General features: G+C 42.1%; 1 protein-coding gene across 1 annotated transcript in view; it reads right to left on the bottom strand.

Annotated features, from left to right (window-relative positions):
- The window catches only part of THSD7A (thrombospondin type 1 domain containing 7A), a 322475-nt gene that overhangs the window by 85693 nt on the left and 218313 nt on the right, over positions 1 to 18469 (bottom strand). Inside the window, exons 8-9 of the mRNA XM_015429430.1 lie at positions 13330 to 13521; positions 1038 to 1272 (exon numbers count right to left, since the gene is read on the bottom strand). Of these exons, the coding sequence (XP_015284916.1) occupies positions 1038 to 1272; positions 13330 to 13521 (427 nt within the window). The remainder of the gene's footprint in view (positions 1 to 1037; positions 1273 to 13329; positions 13522 to 18469) is intronic.

Below are 18469 nucleotides of genomic sequence, written 5' to 3'. Positions count from 1 at the left end.
TCAGCAGGCTGACTATGCACAAGGGAACGGAGCAAGGCTAGACCAGCTGTCTTTCCAGTGTTCAATAGAGAAAAAGAAAAAGGGGAAAAGAGGGCTCCAACTGTCACTCCCTTCCCTTCCCAGAAGGATGTCACAGAGCTGTCTCCGCCTTTAAGAGGGCACTGCTCAGAATAATGGAACGAATCTTGCCTTTTCTGTCAGAAACAACAGCCCCTCATCAGTACCATACAGAACAATGCAATGCCAAAAGTACTTCACAAAAGAGGATGCCCTGCCAAAATGAGAAATTTCAAAAAGCTAACAAATCAGTTACTCCAAGAAAGCCACTTAAACAGTAACCAACTATACTATGACAAAGACATTAATAACACGCAACATTTTGTTGCTGGTCCCCACTTGTGTAGTAAATTCCTCTTCTTAGTTGCCATCTCCACTGCAATGTTAAATCCATGCCTTAGTGATCTTCCAGTGACAAGCAGTCCATGCCAAATTCCACCAGTTGTTTATATGTTTGAACTTAGCTACTGTGTTTCAAACCAGGCTATTGATTTTTTTCCTTTGCAACCTTATTCAAGGTTAAATTAAACTGAAGTAATATAAGATGAAGTCTGTTACTTTGAAAGTAAGGCCAATAACATTGATTTTGTTATATCACAGTAATCCTTTTCTATTAAGGGGAGTTTAAAACGTAGTTCTCATTTAGACTTTCATGTACATCTGCTTTTTAAAAGCTTTTTAAGTGACATTAACATGGTGGTTCCAAGACCAACCAACATCTTTCTATCTTTATTTTATGTGCTACCTTTCTTATTGTCAGAATCATTGCTTACTACCTTATTCTTCTAAGCTATTTACATCATTCAAAAAAGCAAAACAATAAATGTGATTTTAATTCTTGTAAATCTGGAAAAGCAACATTCTTTATATCAGTACAGGTGTGTTCCAAGGAAGCTTCCTGAAGACAAACGGGAAAATGCAAATACTTAAAGAGTTTGGGGCAACAATTTTTTGGATACCAGAAAGTCTATTATACTTACTTTTTGGGTCCTACTTGTCCCACATTGACCCTTACACAGATGACTTTCCTTGTTTGCATCCCAACCGCACAGGTGGCTTCCCCATTCCAGCTGGTAGAAGAATTGAATGCCGACACAGAGACATCCTCTATACATTGGCCCCAAGGTCCTGTCTGCCAGTGGTACACTGTACAAGGATGTTCATTGCAGTTGCGTGTTTCCTGCAGCATGCTGATGTTTGGGCACTGACTTCCTCCTGGAAGAAAACAGTGTATAAATATGCAGCAGTAGGGGAAAATACATTGTAGCTATAGTTATTGCAACTAAACAATCAAATTTCTTGTTTGCTCCCAAGACAGCCAGTTTGGTGTAGTGATTAAGTGCGTGGACTCTAATCTGGGAGAACCGGGTTTGATTCCCCACTCCTCCACTTGCACCTGGCTGGATGACCTGGGGCAAGCCATAGTTCTGGCACAGCTGTTCTTGAAAAAGAGCAGTTTTTGTCAGAGCTCTCTCAGCCCCACCTACCTCACAGGGTGTCTGTTGTGGGGTGAGGAAGGGAAAGGAGCTTGTAGGCCACTCTGAGACACCTTTGGGTAATGAAGGACGGGATATAAATCCAATCTCTTCTTCTTCTTCTGTCAAGACAACTAGCAAACTAAAATATACAGAGCACCAAGGCTTAGTTCTTACTAAGTACCACTTCAAATGGCAGGTGGAGACTCACATGAATTACATTCTTCTATACAAAATAGTTCTTCCATACAGAAAATCAGATGTTCCCCCCCCAGACATGATTATTTTTGTATGTGCAGGGATTATTAGAGGCACATTCAGTCATATGAGCTTCCACCTGCAGCTTGATGTGATACAGACCAGACAAGGTTTGCCACCTCACTGAAAACTAGGGCTAAGATATACAACAAGCATGCTGCATGTCATACAACACTGGCTAGGGCTGAAAATTTTGATTTGTTGAAGTTTAGCAATGATAAATGGAATGCATTAAATTACATTTTGATGTTAAACCAATGTGATTACAAGCGTATCAATCTTTATTGTCTATAGTTATAAGCACATCTTGCATGGAGATCATGCAAACAAATTATGGCTGTAGGTCTTCAAAATCTGTCTGACACTGGAGACTGTATTGAATAATCAAATAATTTTAAATGGTTATTTTTAGGTCCCCGTGGCTATCAGAGCAGGTCACAAATAAATATTAAGGTGCAGTGACTGAACCAGCAAGAACAAGAGATACCCTCTTGAGGGAACTGATGTCTTCATAATTAGGTTTTAGTATCGAAACAAGAGAGGGGAGAGTTAACAGTACTATAGAGTCTTTATTCCAAAAAAAAGAAAGAGATTCATTTGCTGGATAATGTTATTAATTAATCCATTTTGTAGTTCATGTGCATGGCATTCAGAAAGAGTTTCTTCAATTAAAAAAGTCTTCCTCTGATGTTTCTCCATTGGAGGAACTCTTTTTCAACCAAAGTAAATCTTAAAAGAATGGAGTCAATGGATCAATCCATATTTTGCCAGTGATTAGAGAGATACATAAGGGAGACCCAGGCTCATAACTGCACACAGCCACATATCTTACCAGGGAAACCTGGGCTATTCACATTCTCTCAGGCTTCAACCATAGCAAAGTGGGTTGTTGTGACGATAAAATAGACAAAGTGAAGAACCATACACACTGACCAGAGCTCCACTGAGCAAAGGTGTGATTAAAACCGTAATAAACAAATATGTGACTGAATCTACTTCTGTGCCCTTTTCTAAATGTTACGTGCACAAATCATATAAATGATTACGGATATGACCTAAGGGTTCAGTCACACATGGGAGCAGATATATGTCAGAATGCTTCTGCAGCATCTTGATCCCTTACGACAGCAGAGATGTCTAGCATGCACCACAAGAGTGGAAGGTATCAATTGGATGGTTTAATCAAGAACAATAACAGCTGGGTTCCACTGCTGATCATTGCTACCACTTTGCACAAAACTGAAGTTGTATAAACAACCTGGTTCATTTACGTATTCAGTACATTTCTATCCCACCATTCCTCCAGTTTGCTTACAGTGGCAAACATGGTTCTCTCCCTTCCTCCATTTCATTCTCACAACGACCCTATAAGGTACATTAGGCTGAAGACAATGACTGGCCAAAAGTCACCCCAGAGAATTTTATGGTGAGTGTGGATTTGGACAAGGGTTGTACACTTAAGGCAACAGGCTTGGATCCTATGAACAAGTTCTCTGTGCACTGGCTAGTTTCTGCCATGGGTCACACTTCTTTCTGTGTCTGTACAAAGTCAATAGTTTTCCATGGGCCCTTGTACAAATAGAAGTTTTAAGTGCACTCCACAGCAGAGATTATCTAGCACACATGGAACTCATTTATAAAATGCAAGCTATAAGTTTGCTGACCTCAAGCGGATTTAGTCCCAAGTCAGAGTTTTTAGAATGAGAGAAGGGACTGTAACAAGAGTACCAAAAAGACTCTGGAGTCAAAACCAAGAGAAATAAATTCCTTTCTCTAAGCAATCCCAGAGGATAACACAATATTCTTTCTTTCATATATAAGAGATCCCAGACAGTCACTTTTGTATTCAATTAATTAAAATTAATCAGTTTTAACACCCATTAACAGTTGAAAGAGGATGCCTATACAACAGTACAGAATATTAATTGGTAACACGTTGCTAATCTGCTATCAAAGCACTAATTGATTAATTAAAGTGGTTAATCAGCTAAATGCTTTCAAGCCTAAAATTAGTTTGGTGATAAAGCTGCAGAAAAGCTTTCTTTGAAAAGTATATGATCCAGACAGGCTAGGGCAAGATAACAGGGAAAAACATGAATTGGCCATGCAGATGAAACTACCAGACTGGGATGTGGAATGCAAAGGTATAAACACTATATAAAATCAGACAAAGTACAGATGCCTCTTCTATTTCTGGCTTGCAGTGCATACAAAACCTTTGTAATAAAAACAAGTGTCCTTAGAAACAATGGTGTCAAATTAAATAATTGATGGCCTATCAAATCTATAAGGTATAGGCACATAGGGCCTAACTACACATTATGTTTTACACTTGTCCGCCACTAAGTCTTTTAGTCAGACATTTCCTGCAAGTTTCCCACTGGGAATTCAAATCTGACGTGGATGGGGTTCTCATTCAGATTTGGATCACAGTACACAAGGAGAATGGGGTTCTGTCTTCCTTTCCATGACATTTCCCCCAACCCGAAATTGCCTCGGGACCCTATTTGCTTCATTGAAAGTTTCTCACCGGAACACGTAAAGCCCCTAGTGGGCAGATAATGCCCCATGTCATGCCCCATCCCAGTGTGCCACAGTCCCAGTCTGAATCAGGACCCCACAGTCTTGAGAATTCAGTTTCCTCTATGGAATATTCAGCTGATGATTACTAAAAGTCCCCAAGTAGAACAAGTAAAAACCAAAATGTCTAGTTAGGCTTTGGAAAAACAATTCACTAAACCTGATCCCTGAAATCTATGAGTTCATTAAGATTTTAAGAAATAATCAGCAGATTACAATCATATGAGTAATAAATAAGTAATATACTCATTACATTAAATATTACAGGACAAAGAGCACTGGTAATTGAAAAATGCATAGTTATTTAGCTGCAAGCCATGAATTGCTAAAAACCACTTTTAACGTAAAGCAAAGCCTTACATGAAATATAAACAAACAAAGCCCATGCAATGCAGCAGATCCATGGTCCGAATCTCCTGTTTTTGTTTTTAAGCTGATACCTTGTGATGGAGGCGTGTGCTAATTTAGATTGGAGCTGTAGTGCAGGAAGAAGCCGTATTTAAGGTTGTTATCCACCTCCTGCTACTATCAAGCCTCCATTTCTGCTGCTAGACACATATGGGGGGCAAGAAGCAGAGTTTCTGGCCATTATCACAACACAGGGAAAATGAACCTGTCTGTCCCTGATCTCATCACCCTGACTGAGAAATATGAGAGAGAGAGAGAGAGAGAGAGGGGGGGGGGGGGGGGGGGAAGCACGGTATCAGACAATCACACTAGTAATCAGAACCTTTCACATTATAAATCAAGATGCACTTAGATACAAAGAATCCTATTGCATTAACAGACCCGCCAACAAAGACCTAAACTTACACTGAGCAATCTTCAATAAAGAGTTCTCCAGTTACACTGACACAATTAGGGCCAGCTGGAATTGACTCTGAAAATCCCAGTTTAATGAGGTAACTAACAGTGCAATCCTAACAGCTTCAGAAGGGTTATTGCATAAAATAGCAGCCACTGAAAAACCTCTAGATCTAAGAGTGACCATCCCAACTACCATAGAGGAGGGAATAATCAATAGGTGTTGGACCAAAGAATGGAGCTGCCACATGGCTTGATACTTGGACAGGAGGTTCCATTGGTATGTGGGTTCCAAGGCTATGAAGGGCTTTAAAGGTAAGAATCAGCTCCTAGAATTAAATTCAGAAATTAACTGGCAACCATTGCAGAGTTCTCAAAATAGATGTAGGCCCCGTTCACACGAGGCGATTTGGCCCGGGAACGGGACAGTTTGGGGCCGGATCAAACCGGCGCGATCACACCACAACATCTGGGAAGCGTCTTGCTTCCGTGGCCGAACTGTCCCTTTCCCGGGAAAATGCGCCTCAAACTGAACCACCTACCTCGTTGGTTCAAATGGATGAGGCGCCTCTTCCCGGGCGTCTGATCGCCGGCGCGTCTTTGCGCCGGCACAACCCCGGCCCGGATCCGAACTGCGCATGCTCCGACATGCGCAGTTCGGCCGGCCCCCGGTTAGGGCCGTCTTTTCTCCCCGGCGTTTGATCGCGCCGGGGAGAAAAGGCGGCTCGGCCGGGGATCCGTGGGATCCCACCGAGCCGTGTCAACGTTGGCGCGGCTTTTAAAAGCCGCGCCTCAAGAGGCTTTTCCCCTGCCGTGTGGCAGGGGCCGTAATATGTGCTAAGTGGCTGGCTCCAGTTAGTAAGCAGGCTGCTATAGTTTGCACCAGTTAGAAGTTTACAAATTGTCTTCAAAGACAGCCTTCTAGCAGTTCACTCTTTCTCCCTTTTGGTCAGTCACCTGACTCCCCTCCCCTTTGTCCAAGCTCCTCCTCCTCATAATCTTCAGTCAGGCTCTGAGCCTTATAACCAGAAACAGAATCCATTCTGAGTTTATGCTTACTGTACTTGTGCTACACTCAGGTTGGATATGCCCTGCAAGGAGACAAATACATTACCATATGGGCACTTGTGTGCTTCCTCTCATGGCAAACAGCAGCTGGGGGTGATTGGTAAACATGCCCTTTTTTGATGCCATGGTACTTAGAATAAGTCAGTTTATATTTAATATGGCCAATAATACAATGGGCGGGAGGGGGAGAACCCAACAAAATTATATTGAATGAGTGACCAAATGTGAGAGCACTTTCCACCACCACCACTTCAAGTGCTGCCAAGTTGCAGCCAACCTACAGTGACCCTGTAAGATTTTCAAAGCAAGAGATGTTCAGAGGTGGTTTGCCATTACCTGCCTCTGAGTAGTGACCCTGAACCTTCTTGGTGGTCTCCCACTCAAATACTAACCACAGCCGACCCTGATTAGCTTCTGAGAACTGATGAGATCAGCCTAGCCTGAACTATCCAGGAGTAGGTAGGTATCAATGGATTGGCTTGGACATATTGGATATCTTCAGAGTTCATAAGTTATACCATTACACTGTTCATTGCCTTTTGGGATTTTCATATATTGGTTATTATGTTGTCTGAGAGAAAGCAGCTTGACAGCGACACTTGTGAGCAGCACAGATGCTCACAGAAAGCATTTTCATAAGTTAAGTTGTTCCATGAACCCAGAAAAAGATGCAAGGGCACCATTGTATACGTAAATTATTCTACCACGAGAATTTTTGCAACAGTATACATAAGGCTTTCGCCTTCAGGCAGGATGACCATCTTCTCAGTTATTAAACACATTCTGACTAACACTATACACTGCCACAAGTCACAATTACTTGAACCTCAAAGTCAATTGCTTCCAGCTATCCAAAAGGAGATGTGTGTTTCTACGCAAATCAGTCTCTACACTGTAGCATACTTGTACTGAAACCCAACATCTCTTGGGCTTTCCCCATTCTCAAATTGACATCCAATAGCTGCACTAATTTAAATTTGGCTTCATCAGCCTCTTAGAGGATATCGATGCACTCCAGGATTGCCGGAGCTCAGCAGTATTTTGGACACCTCAAAGACTCTAAAATGGGTCAACTAAGGCATGCAATTCATGTTCCGGCTCTTAATTATAACATGAAGGGATTTTAATGCCTAACTTTATTTCTTTATAAACCTTTGAATGTCTCTCAAAGCCCCTGACATCATAAAAAATTAAGCAGCACCAAGCACAGAACATTTCTGAGAGACATTTGTGTTTCATAAATCACCAAGATATAGAACCTATGCCTGGAATAACCTCTCCCTTTTTGCAGAAAAAGCTCTTTTGAAATTTATATCCTGCCATATGCCAAGGGCTTGGAGTGAGAAGCGTAACAGAAGGTTTGGATTTTACAAGGGGATCCATATCCCTCAATAGGGCAGTTAAATGGACTCATGGGAAGAATAAAAAAAGAGTAACAGGGGGGAAAAACAGAAATTTAAATGGTGATAATAAACAAATATATATAACAGTTATTTCTTCTGAAAATGGGTGGGGAGGGTAGCAAGAAGGGTATCTCCTGGCTGATCCAGCAGTGTTTCCCTTTTCAATACATATTACTTTCAACTGAAAGCCCACTTTTAAATCATTCATTCCTTGCCTCTCACCTTAGACTCAACTTCCAGGCTCCTCCAACTGCTGAGTCTTCCCTAACCCATCCCTACCCTCTGCTCACCTACTATGGCCACCTTGTCCTACCATCCACACCTTAGCCACCTCATGCAAAGTGTTAATCCTCTCAACCTGGAACATCTGTCGTATCTGTTCTGCTGCATGCTGCAGCCTAGCAAACTATCAGTACATGGTTCCATCTGTGGATACTTAAATCTGTGGAGTAGGGCCTCATTGAGAAAAGATTTTTCTCCCTCAAGTTTGCAGAAAAATCCCAAACCATAACATAAGGGGGGGATTGACCCCCTCAAAAGAAAGTAGTTGTCTGCACTGGAGCAGACAACTGCCTTGCAAGCAATGGTGTAGGGGGACAGAGGAGGAGAAGTGAGAGCCTCCTCTGCTAATTCCCCACATCCCTCGCCCTCTGCCAACTTTCCTGTTTCTACTGCTGCCTCAGGGTGCCAGCAAGGAGTAAGAACCTCCATAGCACCCCTTCCAACATCTCTCCTCTGCCGACCCACCACAATTTGAACCAAATGGCTGGCCAGGAGATGGGGTGTGTCTGTGGCTGGGCTGTAAGCTACAGAGTGTGTCTGAGGCTGAATCACTAATACTACCACAGGCAGCAGCTGCTAGAAGGAGAGCCTGCCAGCTGAGGCTGCTCAAGGGCAAAATAACCAGGCAGGTGAAACTGTTGGTAAAAGTCGTTCCAAATGTACCGACTGGCATTGACTGCAGCAGCAGTGAGAGATACGAGTTTCAAATCACTTATTCAGCATGGGTAACCAATGCTTTGTGGCAGCAGCAGTCCAACAGGAGGCTGCAGGGGATGAGAGAGACAGCCAGCCAGCCAGCCAGACTGTGCTTACAAGAGAGTAGAGGGGGTGAGCAGGGGAGACTGAGACTGTCTGCAAGAGAGAAAAGGTGGGGGTGAGGGAGGGAGAGGGAGAGAGTCAAACTGACTGTACTGACAAGAGAGAAGGGGTGGGGGAAGAAGGGATAAGGCAAAGATGGGTGGGATTGGATGCCCCCTCCCCTGCAAATTATCACAAGTCCCTGTTTGTTAACTCTAAACAGAAGTTAACTAGGGCAATATAAATCCCTCTGCTGTAGACATTATACAGGAGCCCACTTGCCAATGAAACAGCAAAGAGAGAAAAAATGTTTCTGCTCTCAAAGAAGAAGAATCTCATTAAGAAACTCTGCACTTAATCCCATTGGTTTGAAGTGCTGAGCTAAATCATCCTCCATGAAATAAGCCTGGATCAAATAGCAAAACACTGTAATGCTTTGCTCATCCAGGAGCACAGAGCTCAATGCCAACCCTTGGCATCCCCACTTAAAAGAATCTCAGGTAGCACGGCTGGGAAAGGTCTCTGCCCAACAACTGAAGACCCAATACTAGGTTCAATCACCTGACAGTTGGCATCAATGTTGAATATTTTCTTATGTTTGTATATTTCTATTCTAAAATTAAACTCTAAAATGAGGTGTTAATGAAATTTGTTAAAGAATAAGTGTTTCCATTTACATGACACTTAACTAATAATTTAAAAATTGTCCTTTTCTTTTGTTACGGAGCAGTGTGAATTGAATGGCATTAAGTATGCATTAATCCTTTTAACATACATGTGACTCTGAAGCCCTAACTGGACGGGACATTTTTCCTGTATAGATTTACAGGTTATTTGTACTTGTGATAGACAGGAGGCTGTCCTGCCCTGAAGGGAAAACAGCCACTCAGCTGATCCTGTGGGAATGCTGCTCCAGCATCCAATCACCTTTCAGAAGAGGGAGGAAATGTTGGAGGGAAGCACAGCAGCAGTATTGGTTCAGATCTGCCTCAGGAAGAGTGCAGTGATAGTTCTGAGTCTGCCTAAGCAAGAAAGCAGTTTGAAAGGTAGCTGTCTGGTAGTGTGGCAAAGTAGTTTAGCCCTACCTCTGGGAGAGGATAGAGTATCCAATTGTTAGGCCAGTCTCTGGTGAGGAGCAGAGCTTGCACCATTTAGCCTGACTCCTGGGAAAGGCCAGACTGGTGTGAGTGGAATCCTTTGTGTATGTAAAGACCCAACCTGGTGGCTAGTCAACGAAAACCTATTTATGGCCCCGGTCACATGGCAAAGTTGCCACGGGAGAGGCACAGATGGTGGGTGGATTATCTGGGCGTGATCACACCCCAACATCTGGGAAGTGGAGCGCACCCGTGGCTTACCGCCGACAATGCGAGTTAAAAAACTAGTACCTCCAAGGTACTAGTAAACGTTTGCCACGGGCGGCCTCCAGACTCCCGTGGTGTGATCGCGCCGGCGCATGGCATTCCCCTCCGGTCCCTCGTTTACCCGCCGACGCCGAGGGAAGGACCCGTGGTGTGCCGCCGGCGCGTCTGATCGCGTAATCGCGGATCAAACTGCGCCGGGGCAATTAGTCACGCCTCCCCCCCGCTATATCCGGCCCGTGTGACCGGGGCCTATATCTGCAAGAATTACAGAGAAGTCAAACCACACTCTGAAACCAAAACTAGTTTAAATTTATGTGCCTCAGCCAGGTTTCCTCTTTGACTGTCTGGAGACCTGTGCTGCTTGATTTGTTCTTTAAAAACAACCTGTACATAAATAAATATTCTTTGTTATTTCATACAAGTCTGGTCTCAGTGGTCTTCTTGATCACCACAAAACTTACCTCATGGCAGCAAATCCAAAGCCATGACTTGCTACCCTAAGAACATACTGTAACTGAAAGAAAGGTTTACAGTTCCAAACAAACCTGGTTCTCCAAATTCATAAGAGGCTGTGTGGGTTCCCTGAGCTGGTAGAAATTGCCTGTCATAGTCACATCTGTCTGGTTAGTCCTAGACCCGTTGCTGCCACGTAATGCACTGAGAGAATTAAGTGTCTCTGTTGTCAGAATTGCCTTTGCCAAGAGCATCCTCCTCTGCTATCACCACAACTGTCCTCCTCTTCCTTTTCCTAGCCTAGTCCCCTGGTGTCCTGCCATGCTTCACTGGGCTGGGCTGAGACAACTTAATGTCACACAAAAAGATACCATGGCCCCGGTCACATGGGCAGGAAACTGCGGGGGAGAAGTGTGGCTGTTTGCCCTGGGGCAAACTACCGCGGGGTTACACGATCAGACCTCCCGTGAAGGTACCATGGAGGTTCCATGGGAAGGGAGAGGTGCCGATCACAGGACAAGGCGTCGCGCAACGAAGAAGCGCGCGCTGCGGCAAACTGGGTTTTTTTGTGTGTGTACACGACGAATTCGCATGCTCCGTTGGGTGCGTGTGCGCATCCACAGAGACTCGGACAAATAAAACCCACCTTATTTGCAAGGGGACATGGGCGGGCGCCGGATGCCACCGGAAACGCGATCAGACGCCCGCCCTTGCCCCGCAGTTTCCGGAAACTAGTACCTCCGAGGTACTAGTTTTTTGCCACGCAGTTTCGGCGGGAAGCCTCGGTTGAGCCACGGGAGTGCTATGCTTCCCAGATGTGCTGGTGAGATCACACCCGGAAACTCCGCCTGTCTTCCGTCTTACTTGTGTGGCTACTGTTCCGTGTGACCGCAGCCCAAGTCTAAGATCTCAGTTGTTGTGGAAGTGTGTGTTTTGTATAAGTTTTTCTATATAAAAATACTTTTAAGCAATTTCTTCATTAAATATCCCCCAATGAAGAACGTTTAGAGATCAATTAAAGCAGGTACACTCAGAAGTAAGGCCCATTTACTTCAATGGTGCTTTTTCCTAGGAAAGCAACCTCAGGATTACAGCCTTGATGTTCAAATGTAGAAACCTTCCCATCCATAAACCTGCCTTCCACTATTTGTTTTGCTTTCTTGTTATTCTGGTATGTGGTACAGCAACCTTCTCTTAATTAGCTTCATTCTTTTTTACTTAACATGGTGCTTAATGATTATTATTGTTATTATTATTTAACTGCAAACAGTCTCCTGAATTATATCCTAGCTGGTATCACAGCAGGGATAAGGTGGGAAAGAGGCATGCAGGAAATGCTACAAAATGTTAATGATCAACATATGCTGGGAAGATAAATAGCACTACTGTACATTAACTCTATGTCAATCAATACAATTTACTTGAAACAATTTTAACCGTTGTTAACTGCTTTTCATTTCCATTTAGTTCCCCAACTGCTACTCTCCCTTTCAATTTTGTTTCTTTTTACAATTTCAATGTTCGGTAAAAGTTTGTTGCCATTAAAGACTTTCAAAGTGAAAAGGTAATGTCACACTCTCATTTTTTTTTGCTAAGCAGGCTGTGGACAATAAAGACCTACAATCTGTTAAGTGAGTTAAAACCAGGTAATGACCTCCAATAGATTACTGCCTATAGGAACAATGACATAAATATGTCCCACTGGAATGGCTAAATCGTTGCCATGCATTGTTGAAGGTGAAGAGACAGCCATTATTTGTCAGATAGCACATGACAAAATTGCATAATGGATTTACTGGCACAAGGATGACAACAGATTTGATTGAAGTGAAACCTAAAAGTTATAATCTAAACTGATAAGGTTTGAATTTGGAATGTAATCAGAGAAGAAGAAGTGACAGGTCAGCTGCCTTGAAATTGTATTACAGTTCTAGAAGATTATCTTTTATTCATAAATGCTATGCACTCTCTAAGGCCCAAGTTTAGTAAAAGTATTTAAGCACTTTTGTAACTTAATTTTTCCTTGTATGCGTGTACTGCTCCATCCATATTGCCAATGCTGTCCACGACTATTTAGTTACACTAAGACTGCAACATCTAGTGTTCCTAGAAGGTTCACAATACACAAGCACATATGTATATTTAAAGATATCAGTAGTACTCTCCCTCGACAACCACGAATGCTGTTTTTAAACATAAGTCCACTGTTCCCCCTACTTTTCTCTGCTTAGATTCATTTGCTTAGCTTATATTTTCTTGGAGCCAGAATGTCTGTTTAACTAGAAAATGAGGTTGCTGCCACTGAAAGGTCAGTTTGCATGGGAAAGGGTCATGGCTCAGTGGCAGAGCATCTGCTTTGCATGCTGAAGGTCCCAGGTTCAATCTCTGGCACCTCCAGTTAATAGGATCAGGTAGTAAGCAATGTGAAAGATCACCTATAATCCTAGAAAGCCATGTGCAACCAGAATAGACAGTACTGATTCAGACAGACCAATCATCTCACTAAATATACGGCAGCTCCATAGGTTCACGTGTACCTGTTCAATACCTGGTCCACATAAACCAAGAGCTAAACTTAAGCCAGAAATGAGGGATGAAGAGGTATCTTGTACAATATATTCAACAAACATGAATTCCTATTTTGAAAATACTAGTAATGGTACACTGTCAAAAGGAAGTGTTAAAGCAATTGTTTCTTTTGAATCATATCTCCTAATACTTCTAATGGTCAAAAGGGAATATTAAGAATTCATTACTATATACCAAAACTGCTGAAAATGACCTTACCTTCACCTGCATATGCCAAGATAGAACGGGCACGCATCTGTTTTCCTTCTGTGGTTTTGCCTGAGCAGGTGTGTGAGCAGGAGGACCAGCCAGACCACGTGCTGAGTACGCAATCCTTTGGGCATGGAACATCACAAACAATGGGAACTGGATAGATAGCATCTCTGCACAGCTGTCTATCAACTTCTTCTCCTGGGGGAAAAAAAGGCCAGTCGCAGTCTATCATTGTTAATTTAACGTAAATTGAGCAGTCTTAGCCCAGATGGGCACAAAAATAAATTAGATTCTGTTGTTTTGTAAAAACAACATAAACTGATTAGTTATCGAAGCAATTGTGTCTTCCACAGCCTGATGTCAAAAAAATCCCACAGTACTCAAATCCTCTCATGAACTTGAAATTGATCTGAAGTAGTGAAGAGGGAGAGGTTCAAATTTATGATACGGGATCATTCAGCAGAAGAGAAAGTACATTCTGAATTTAAAAGATGTTATTTAAAACACAGAACACAATTTCTCCATGGGAACTATTTCACTATACACAGTCATATATTGGAGCTGTTACTAACACAAGTATCTCAACTATACTAGAATTATCAAAATGCAAGTTATGTGGAGGTCTATGGGATCACTCAAGAAGTACTTCACTCAAACGTAATACAAAAATGAAAACTTCAACACAAACTTCATAGTTGGTATAAAAATGCAAATGTAAAGCATGCCCTGGCTATGTTGTCCAAAGTGGCCTCCCACTGAGTTCAGTTCTTCTTCCTTCTACTGTGTCATTTGTCCATAACAAAATAAGGAGAGCCCTACTGGATCAAACCTACATAGTCCAGCATCCTGTCTCACACAGTGGGCCACCCAGTTTGGAGGACCCAACAACAGGGCATGGAGGTTGAGGCCTTCCCCTGATTTTGTTTCCTGGCACTGATATTCAGAGGGGGGGGATCTTGGCTAATAGCCACTGATGTTGTTGTTGCTGTTCAGTTGCACAGTCAAGTCCGACTCTTCATGACCCCATGGACCACTTCACGCCAGGCCCTCCTGTCTTCCACTGTCCTACAGAGTTTGTTCAATTTCATGTTCGTTGCATCGATAACACTGTCTAACCATTTCATCCTTTGCCATCCCCTTCTTCTTTTACCTTCAATCTTTCCCAGCATCAGGGTCTTCTCCAGTGAGTGATCCCTTCACTGATACTCCTCCAAAAATTCCTCCGTGAACCTGCCTAATTCTCCTTTTAAAGCCACCTATGCCTGTGGCCCTCACTACATCCTCTGGCAGTTAATTCCACATTTTAATCTTGTTAAGTAAAGAAGTATTTTTCCCTGTTCTCAATCTACTGCCCATCAACTTCACTGGATGGCCCAAGTTCCAGTATTTTTGGAGAGGCAGAAAAGTTCTCTCTGTCCACTCTCTATCCCTTGCATAATTTTATAAACCTCTATCATGTCCCCATTTAGTCATCTCTTTTCTAAACGGAAAAAGTCCCAGACTCTTTAGTATTTCCCCATAGGAAAAATGCCCCAACCCCTTCATCATGTTGGTTGCCTTTAACTATACTTTTTCCAGCACTGCAATTTCCTTTTTTGAGATACAGTGACCGGAACTGCAAAGTATTCCAAATGAGGCTGCACCATAAATCTATACATGGGCATTATAATACAGGCTTTTTTTTTCACTTCCCCAGCACAGAGAGTTTGCCTTTTACATTGCTGAGGCACACTGGGTTAACACTTTAATTGAGCTATCCACCACAACTCCAAGATCTCTTTCCCTTGGTCAGCCTTGCTTTTCACCATCCTGAATAATTCTGTGTCATTTACAAACCTGGTCACTACATTTCCCAGATCATTCATGAACAAATTTAATAGCACCAGCCTTGTAAGAACCCCACTACTTACTTTTCTCCCCTGAGAGAGCTGTCTATTTATTCCCACTCTCCGCTTCCTGCCATAGTTTAACCAATTTTTAATCCATAAGAGGGAACATTCTCTTATCCCATGACTGCTAGGTTTACTCAGGATGTCTTCGGAGAGGCATCTTGTCAAAAGCCTTTTGAAAGTTCAAGTATATAGTGTTTACCAGGTCACCATTATCTATATGTTTGCTCCGTTTCTCAAAGAACTTCAAATACTTGGTTAGCAAGATTTCCCTTTGCAGAAGCCATGTTGATTTTCCATCAGCAAGCTTTGTTCCTCTGCGTCCCTAATAATTCTATCTTTGATTACAGTTTCTAGTAATTTGCCTGGGATAGATGTTAGGATAACGAGCCTATAATCTGCTAGCTCCCCTCTCGACCCCTTTTAAAAAACTGGTGTAACCTTGATTAGTCTGTTGTCCTCTAGTACAGTGGCTGATTTAGTGACAGTATAGTGGCCAATTTAGTGACAAATTACATTGTTAGTAGATCAACAATTTCACATTCTTTAAGAAGCCTCAGGTGTATGCTATCAGGACCTGTAGATTTAACCAGTTTTTATTTCCCCAATAGGTCTAGCACAGTCATGACAGTGTTACATGGTAAGTTTCTTATGCCCTCACTAACAGAAGCCAGTGCTACAGAGTAAGTGCAGGGGATCTCAAAACATTTTTCACTGGTATCCCCAGAACTCATAGTTTTGGCTTACATTCCACTGCAATCAATGGGGCATAATTCTAGTAAATTTGTTCAAGCTCTAGATATAATATAAAAATGGGCAACAAAGCAATTTTTGTTAAGATAGGGAATAGCCAGAACATTCTTTCAATTTCTTTATCAGTATACAAAACTGCATTAAAGAGAACTGGATTTCTTTGAAGGAAAGGGGCTCCTTTATACAGATAAGCATTAATTAGAAATCAACACATTGCTATTGAAGACAAGAATTTTAACCAATCTGAAAACCAAAGATGTATCTGATCGCAGATGCTAGTGGAGAGCTCTTAAAAGAAAAAACAGGGCACAAGAGGAATCACTGCTAAAATATATTTCCCACACTTCTTTTTAGGAGTTGACCTCTTGTGAAAGTAGCAGAAGACTTTTTAAAATAACATTTCAAACTCCTGTAAAAAAAAAGTTTGATCCAGCTTCATCTCTAGACAGTTACCATGAAAAAGCAGATTGTTCCCATAATGCTACACCTTCAACCTCAGCTTATGTGTGAGAAAAATGCTTCTCAACAGCATTATGTATGACCTATCTTTAAGACTTTTGCAGAATTCACATTGCCTTAATACAGGTAAAGTGAACGGATAGTTCATCACCATATCACATTATAATTTACCTGATCAATAATTCTGTACAGAAATCAGTCTATACAAAATGTTCAATAAAGCATATCTATAATACAATAACATATTTGACATTTTTAACGATTTTGCTTTGGTGCTATCTCAATCAAGACAAGCATCAATACTGATAAATAATTGCTTATTTGTCAACTGATCAGTCAATGAAGTTCTGTTCCTCCGAAAATCTGACCAATCAGATTAGGTCTGTTTGCTTTCTACTGGACACCACCTCTGACCTTACTTTTAGTTCTTAAAAAATGAACATGTCTTCTGAATAAACATGTCTTTACTGCGTGTGTGTGTGTGTGTGTGTTCTGGTTTTTGATCACACTAGAACATAACAGAATGCTGGTAGCCAAAAGAGAGAGGTATGGAATGGGAAATTATGCCAAAGCTAACAAAAGCCTTTTCTCATAATGCAGGAATTTAACTGCTGTATGGAAAATATAGTGACATGTAATCATAGCCTCTTAAACATCAAAATTGGCTAAAGTCAATAAATACTGTCACAGATTGCATACTGAAGTGATGTAAAATCCAGACAACCAGTATGCAAGTCTTATCTGACTAGAGGCAACCAAATGGAACAATACTATAATTTATAATGGTTACTTCATCTCTTTGGGGTTTGTGCTATTTAGGTAGAACTGTTTCTAATATTTCACTAATGATTATATGAACCACTTGAACTCTCATAATGTAATATGCTACCAAGAACAAATCAATCATGTGCTGTGAAAGTAATTCCAATATAAAGATCACATCCTTTGGCAGAAATTCCAGCACAAAGCCATTGTTGGTAGTGTGATATTTTAATTTTATTACAGTATGGTTAACAATGGGTGCAGTGGTTAGTGTGCATGCCTATAAAAATGTAGTCCTACTATTCTCATATTCCCATGAGCCAGTTTCCTCTTGGGAACTATATTCTGATACCATAAGGTTAGATCCAACCCATAATGATTAATTTAATTCCTTTACTTGTCTTCATTTGTTTAATGTTGCCATCTGCTTTCACTTGAAGTTTATCCCAACAAAAGGGATTCACCACTCATTCAAAGCCATAGAGAAACTGCTTTTTTGGTGGGGGGAGTTGTCACATGACACAGGCATTTAAGATAATAAGAGGGAGGAGCTCTCTTGTGAACAAATCATAAAATCCAACAGATGCTGATGCATCATGTTGAGAACAGAGCTTATGTCTATCCACAGTAATTTCACCAGTTAAGAAAAAAAACCATGGAACTCAAAATGGTTCCCCCCCCCCCAATTCTAGAGAAGCACCTTGCAGTGGGTTCCTAATCCTCTCCCAAATCTCTGTGCTCAGGAAAGGGTGAGACACAGCAATGTTTGAAATCAGAGGTATAAAATACTGAGACTGATGCATGGAGGAGTGATTTCAGCTCATACTTTATTATATACAAGATAACTTGAGATGCTGTAGCCGGGCTGGGGGTTGGCTTATATCTCTGTAGTGAACCACACCCAACACACACCTGTGATAGGATATTTACAGGGCACCCAAGTCCCATAGGTCCATTCTCATATCCTAGCCATCCGATAGGTGTGCCCTAGGATCCGTTTGGGCTATTGTCTCTAGAAGGGAAGCTTGGCCATTCACATGGCCACGTGCGGACCCGACCACGTACGCGGTTCCTCCGAGTACACAAGAGGCTTCCGATCTCTCACTCTGCTGTATTTTGGCCTTCCGAAATCACAGATTTTTGAGGGGTGGGATCAGAAACAGACTCCTCATCAGCCATGAGTCAGCCTCTGATTCTCCCCCGCCCCCACAACTTTGCTGTTCCCAGCAGCCAGCAGGCTGCTAAGCAGCAAAGTTTCCTGGAAACTGGATCTCAGCTGATCC

This window comes from Gekko japonicus, unplaced genomic scaffold (genome assembly GCF_001447785.1).
Source record: "Gekko japonicus isolate JY-2015 unplaced genomic scaffold, Gekko_japonicus_V1.1 scaffold163, whole genome shotgun sequence".
NCBI lineage: Eukaryota > Metazoa > Chordata > Lepidosauria > Squamata > Gekkonidae > Gekko > Gekko japonicus.
The sequence above is the reverse complement of the archived record's forward strand: the minus strand, read 5'-3'. Positions and strand labels throughout refer to the sequence as shown.